The sequence below is a fragment of the Puccinia triticina genome, chromosome 5A, assembly GCF_026914185.1.
Source record: "Puccinia triticina chromosome 5A, complete sequence".
NCBI classification, from domain to species: Eukaryota; Fungi; Basidiomycota; class Pucciniomycetes; order Pucciniales; family Pucciniaceae; genus Puccinia; species Puccinia triticina.
In genome coordinates this window covers 2,826,687-2,832,567 of record NC_070562.1, presented here as the reverse complement: position 1 = coordinate 2,832,567, position 5,881 = coordinate 2,826,687, and the positions used below count along the sequence as shown (strand labels likewise).

Sequence of the window (5,881 nt, the reverse complement as noted above, 5' to 3'; positions counted from 1 at the left end):
GATTGCTAGATGGGGAAAGTTAGATGATCTTTCCCCGGCTCTCCCTTATGGTTTGGAGAGCGTGACATGTATGTACAATGGAGTGACATGCCTCTGGGGAGTGCTACGGCGCGCAAGCGCGGCTCATAACACTACCCCGCCCTTAACGCCCAAGCCCCCGGCTCTGCGTCCTCTCCCTGGGTGGCAGTAAAAAACCCCGTAGGGAAAAAGCCTAACCCTTCACTTGAATCTCCTCCTCCTCCTGTGCCGCACTGCTGCTTCCGGGAAATTTTTGTCGAATTCCGTGACTAGTTGTTGGCAATTTCGAAGATTTGATTCCGGTTCCCACGAGTTTCCTTCTGGCCCGTATCCTTTCCACGCCACCAGGTACTCTTTCCTTTGTCGTTGTCTCCTGTAGTCCAGGATCTCCGCCACCTCCCACTCTTCCGCTCCTTCTACCATCACTGGTTGGGGTTCCTCCACCTCGCGTCCTTCGATCGTGTCCGCCGTGTGTTTTTGTAGAACTGAAACATGAAATGTGGGGTGGACTCCCTTCATTGAAAGAGGCAATGTTAGCTTGTATGCTGATGGGGATATCTGTTCTGAGATGGGAAAGGGTCCCAGCCATCTATGGGATAGTTTGGGACAGGGTCTGGTAGTGGATATGTGTTTGCTATTCAGCCATACCGCATCCCCTACTTGCCACTTTGGGGTAGGCGCCACCTTGCGGTTGAACTGGAGTTTCATTGATGCCTGTGCCGCCTCAAGAGTCGCTTTCAATTCTTCTTGTACTGTTGCTAGCACCTGTAATCGTTTTTCGACCAATGGCAGACACTGTTTGGAAGACTGAATCCCTCCGTATGTCAGATCAAATCCATAGTTCGCCCGAAACGGCGACATTCCAATGGACACGTGTTCTTGGTTGTTGTGTGAGAACTCCGCCACCGCCAGCAGTCCCTCCCAGTCGTCTTGATGGTATCCGACGAAATGCCGGAGATATTGTTCGATGGCCTTGTTCACAATCTCGGATTGACCGTCCGTTCGCGGGTGATACGCGGTAGAAGGGCATAATCTGATGCCTAATCGTTTGCTGAGCTCCTTTGTCGTCTGTGAAATGAAGACGCTCCCTCTGTCGGACACAATTGTTTTAGGAGTTCCGTGAAGCTTCCACACTTGACGGAGTAATAGGTCGGCCAAATGTTCCGCGGTCATAGTCTTATTACAAGGTATGAAATGCGCCATCTTTGTGAGTCGGTCTACTACTGTAAGGATGCTGTCACTGTTATTCGACTCCGGGAGATCCGTGATCATGTCGTACGAGATGTCGGTCCACGGGCCCGCCGGTATTGGCAAGGGTTCTAGCGTTCCAAAGGGCTTTTGTGTCGACCCTTTGACGCGTTGGCACGATCCACACCCGTCGACATACCGGTTCACGAACTTCTTTTGCCCCGGCCAATTAAAACATCGCCGCACCAGCGCTAGTGTCTTTGCTCGCCCCGGGTGGCCGGCTGGTCGACAATCGTGTCGGGTCCTTAGTATTGCTGTCTTAAGGGATTTGTCCTTTGGGACCTCAATCCGCCCCTGGTTGTACAGTACGCCGTCCTTATAGGAGTAGTCGCGTTGTCTGGTCGACGCATCCTGACACTTGCTTATTAAATGCGTTAGCCTGGGGTCTGTGAGAGTAGCGGCGCGGATCAAACTTATCAAGTCGGCGTCCGTTGGGATGAGGTCCGCTCGGTCCTCCCCCACCTCCTTGTCGTCGGTTTGCTCCACTCCTAGGATGTCCACTTCAAACCAGTGGTCGGCGTCCGCTAGGTCCACGGACTCGTCGACGAAGAATTCATCAATTTCAGCGATGGCCGCGAAGGTCTCGGGGGTAATGTTCAATGGCTTCAACAGTTGGCCGAATGTCAGTTTCTCCTCCTTCTTCGGCGCTAGGTCCGGGCGTCTTGACAGCGCGTCTGGTTTGGTCGCCTGCCGGCCCGGCCGAAAAATGATCTCAAAATCAAAATTTCCCAGTGTTTTGGCCCATCTTGCCTGTTGTCTGGTGAGGCTTTTGCTAGTCATGAAACTTTCTAAATTCCTATGGTCGGTGTACACTATGGCCTTCAGCCGGTTGGGGTTCCCCTCCAGGTAGTGGCGCCATTCTTTGAATGCCGCTACAATCGCGAGGAGTTCTTTGTCGAAAATTTCGTAATTACGTTCTGCTTGGATAAGGGATCTTGATAGATACGCTACCGGATGTAAATCGTTGTCTTTCGTGCACACTTGTGAGAGAACTGCGCCTAGTGCAAAATCCGAGCAATCGCACTCCAGGAGGAATGGTTTATACGGGTCTGCTATCTTCAGGATTGGTGCCAATGTGAATAGCGTCTTGAGGCTCTCAAACGCTTCGTCGCATTGTTTATCCCACACGAATCTGATTCCCGATTTAGTGAGGTCGTGTAGTGGCCTTGTTGTCCGCGAGAAGTGACTAATGAACCGTCTGTAGAAGTTAGCGAACCCAATGAACCTTTGGAGTTCAGTCACGTTGGTGGGCGCCGGCCAATCCGAAACCGCTTTAACTTTTGCCGGGTCCATCCTCACCCGGTTACACGAGATAAGTAGACCAAGGTACTCGACTTCGGCTCTGGAGAATTCACATTTCTCCGGCTTAAGCCATAGTTGATGCTTGCTGAGTATCTCTAGGATTTCTTCGACCGCTCCTTCGTGGTCCGTGCCGCGCTGTGTATAAATCATAATATCATCGAGATATGCCGCTGTATCCTTGCCGATCCTTCCCAACAATATGTCTTGAATGAAAAATTGGAAGAACCCGGGTGCTCCCGTCGGGCCGAAAGGCATAGTGAGAGGTGCAAACTGCCCCGCCCGGCACACAAACGCCAACTTCTCCTCGTCGCCCTCTGCCACCCTGAGATTGCCGTATGCGTTGCGCAGGTCTAGCTTGGTGAACGTATCTGCGTCCAACAGACTGTCCACTAAATCCATTGTGAGCGGTAGTGGGTATTTGTTCTTTACCGTAACCGCGTTCAGCCTTCGGTAGTCGAAACAAGGCCGCAAATTGCCGTCTTTTTTTCCTGTAAACAGGACCGGGGCTGCCCACGGGGATGTAGTCCTAAGGATGGTTCCATGCTCTAGTCCCTCTCTAATCAACGTGTCCAGCGCCTCATTCTCCGCAGGGGATAGTGGAATTATCCTGCTTGCGTGGGGGACCGCTCCAGGTATCAAATCAACCCGGAAATCATACTTGCGTCGGGGTGGTAGTCGTTGTGCTTCGGTTTTTTTGAACATTCCGAGGTGGCGGTGATACCTGCGTGGGACCAGCTCCTCGACTGACTTGGGAGGCACGTCCTGTTTCGCCTGCGCCGCTAATTGAGCCGAGGTGCTCCAAGCAACCTTAGCCACGTCCATAGTCGCCGACTTATGAAGTCCTACAGGGTGTGCCCGCTTGCCAGTTGTTCTTATGGACATTTGGTGAGTGGAAGAGGTGTTGGACTCACATCGCGGGGGTGTTATCGCACACAAGTTGCGCACCCCCTCGTCATTTAACCTCGCTGGCCTCCCTACGGGCTCCTCCCCGTCGCTGGAGGTTCCTTTTGGTATAGACGAAGCCATTGGAATGGCTGCGATGGTCCCCTGTCCTGCCGTCTCGACGTATGATACCCGGGGTCCCTGTGGAGGATGTCCTAAGGGGCATGCCCGCTTGCCAGTTGCCCTCAATAAATCTGGTGAAGAATGGTTGGTGGACTCACATCGCGGGGGCGTTATCCCGCTTATAGCGGGCACCCCCTCGTCACTTTGCCTCACGTACCTCCCTACGGGCTCCTCCCCGTCGCTGGAGGCTCTTGTCGGCATAGACGAAGCCGCCACAGCGGCCGCGATGGTGTCCAGTGGTGTGGTCCGGATGTGTCCCGCTTCCGGTCTGTCGCCGTCCTCACAGGTCCTGTCGGTCTGGTGTATCGGTGTAGGCTCGGTATATTGTCCTAGTAATTGAATCCGCTTGCCAGTTGCTCCTAACTGGGTCACAGGGTGAAATTTGTCAATGGACTCACATCGCGGGGGCGTTATCCCGCACGAGGCGGGCACCCCCTCGTCACTTCTCCTCGCTTGCCTCGCGTCGGGCTCCTCCCCGTCCTGCGAGGTTTTTGGCGGAGGTGGCGACACTGTCTCAACAGCGGTGATCCTTGTCTGGCTTGGTGTTAGTTGGCGTCCACGCCAATCGATCCGGTGCCCATGCTTCCTGATCCAGGGCATTCCCAGGATCCCGTCGTACGCGTCCTTAAGCCGCGTAATGATAAAGGTTGTAGGGTCCGAGTCTGAGTCAAGTAGGAGTTGGGTCTCTTTAGAGGACCGGCTCTTGGATCCATCGAAGCCGGAAATGGTTCTCTCAACTGGTGAATGGACCAGTCTCAGGTCCATTCTGGTGGCAAATTGTTCACTCAGTACGTCGTGAGTGGCTCCTGAGTCAATCAGGAATGTGGCAGAAAGGGGGGTTGTGGCTCGGGGGTTCTGTAAAGTAAAGAAGGAAAGGCTAGCGAACAGCCGCGGATCGATTGCATTGGTGTTGACAATTTTACAAGATCCTACTTTAGCGATTACAATATCCCTACTGCTCGGGGGAGGCACAACCTTCACTCCCGAGCAGCGTCGTTTTTTGACTCCTCCGCCCTTCCTGCGCCTCCACTCGTCCCAATGCTTGTGTTCAGTCGGCGGACCTCTTCTTCCAACTCCGCAATTCGCGCCGCCGATTTGCCCTTCCCTTTCCCCTTCTTTGGGCATCCCCTGGCTATGTGGCCCTTCTCGCCGCAATAGAAACAGAGTCCAGCCTTCATCATGTCGGCCTTTTCTGTGTTCGATAGAGTCCCACGCATCGCCGATAGATCCATTGTATTGGGGTCGCCTGTCGAGGTGGCATCCGGAGCGCATGGATTGGCGCCATTGATTTCGTTGTCGATTTTCAACGCCAGGTTACAGAGGTCCGTGAGCGCCGTGAAATGCACCCTTGCGAGGACCAATGCTAAACGGATGTCCTTCTTGAGGCCTTGATGGTACTGACTCATGAGGGTTGATACCTCCCAGCCCGTGTTAGCGGCGTGCTGGTTGAATTGGAAGGTGTAATGTGCCACCGATTTCGTCTGCTTCAGTTGTCGGATAGCTTTCTCAGCCCTAGATTTGCACTCGGTGTCGTAGTACATCATTTGGAAGGCTGTCGAGAACTCGAGATAGGTGACCGGCTGTCCTGCAAACAGTTTCGCCGTGTAGGGTTGGGCCCACTCGCTTGCTTGACCGGTTAAGTATGAGATCGAAAAGATTACTTTGCTCCGGTCGTCGGGGAACATCCTGGGGTTCGAGAGGACATAAAGCCCGATTTGAGTGACGTAAACCTCTGCCTTGGCTCCTCTGGTGCCATCGTACTTGTCCGGGAGGCCGATTTTGGGTCCTTTTGCAGGGGCGTCCGCCGGTATCTGATCGGGTACCATAGGGACTACGGCGGGTGCGACCATACCTGCTCGGGCTGATGCTAGGTCCGCTTCGGCTTGTTGGCAGTGTCCCCTCTCTTCCTGAACGGCGGCCAAGAGTTCGTCCACTCTAGCACGTAGAGCTGCAGCGTCGTCGGCCATCTGGTGTTGTTAGGTCGGGGTCTGTGTTCAATTCGGACGGATATTGATTGTCTTGTTCTGGGTTTGCTCGGTCGGTTTCCTGTTTGAGTTCGGTTTCTTTCTGGTTTCGGCCTTGTTCCCCGTGTTTTGGATCTAGCAATATGTTAGGTTCAGTCTGTCGGGGGAGGGAGGCTTCTGTTCAGGTTGTCTAGCTAAATAGTAGATTGCTAGATGGGGAAAGTTAGATGATCTTTCCCCGGCTCTCCCTTATGGTTTGGAGAGCGTGACATGTATGTACAATG

General features: G+C 53.7%; 2 protein-coding genes across 2 annotated transcripts; both read right to left on the bottom strand.

Moving 5' to 3' along the window:
- Positions 1-219: 219 nt before the first annotated feature.
- On the bottom strand, positions 220-4,398 carry PtA15_5A350 (uncharacterized protein; the record flags this gene model as incomplete). The annotated part of the gene is made up of 2 exons (XM_053169102.1): positions 220-531; positions 667-4,398. 2 exons carry the CDS (start codon positions 4,396-4,398, stop codon positions 220-222), a joined length of 4,044 nt encoding a protein of 1,347 aa, XP_053020332.1.
- Positions 4,399-4,610: 212 nt separating this feature from the next.
- On the bottom strand, positions 4,611-5,459 carry PtA15_5A349 (uncharacterized protein; the record flags this gene model as incomplete). The annotated part of the gene is made up of 1 exon (XM_053169100.1): positions 4,611-5,459. The coding sequence occupies one exon, from the start codon at positions 5,457-5,459 to the stop codon at positions 4,611-4,613; it is 849 nt and encodes a 282-aa protein (XP_053020331.1).
- Positions 5,460-5,881: the final 422 nt, after the last annotated feature.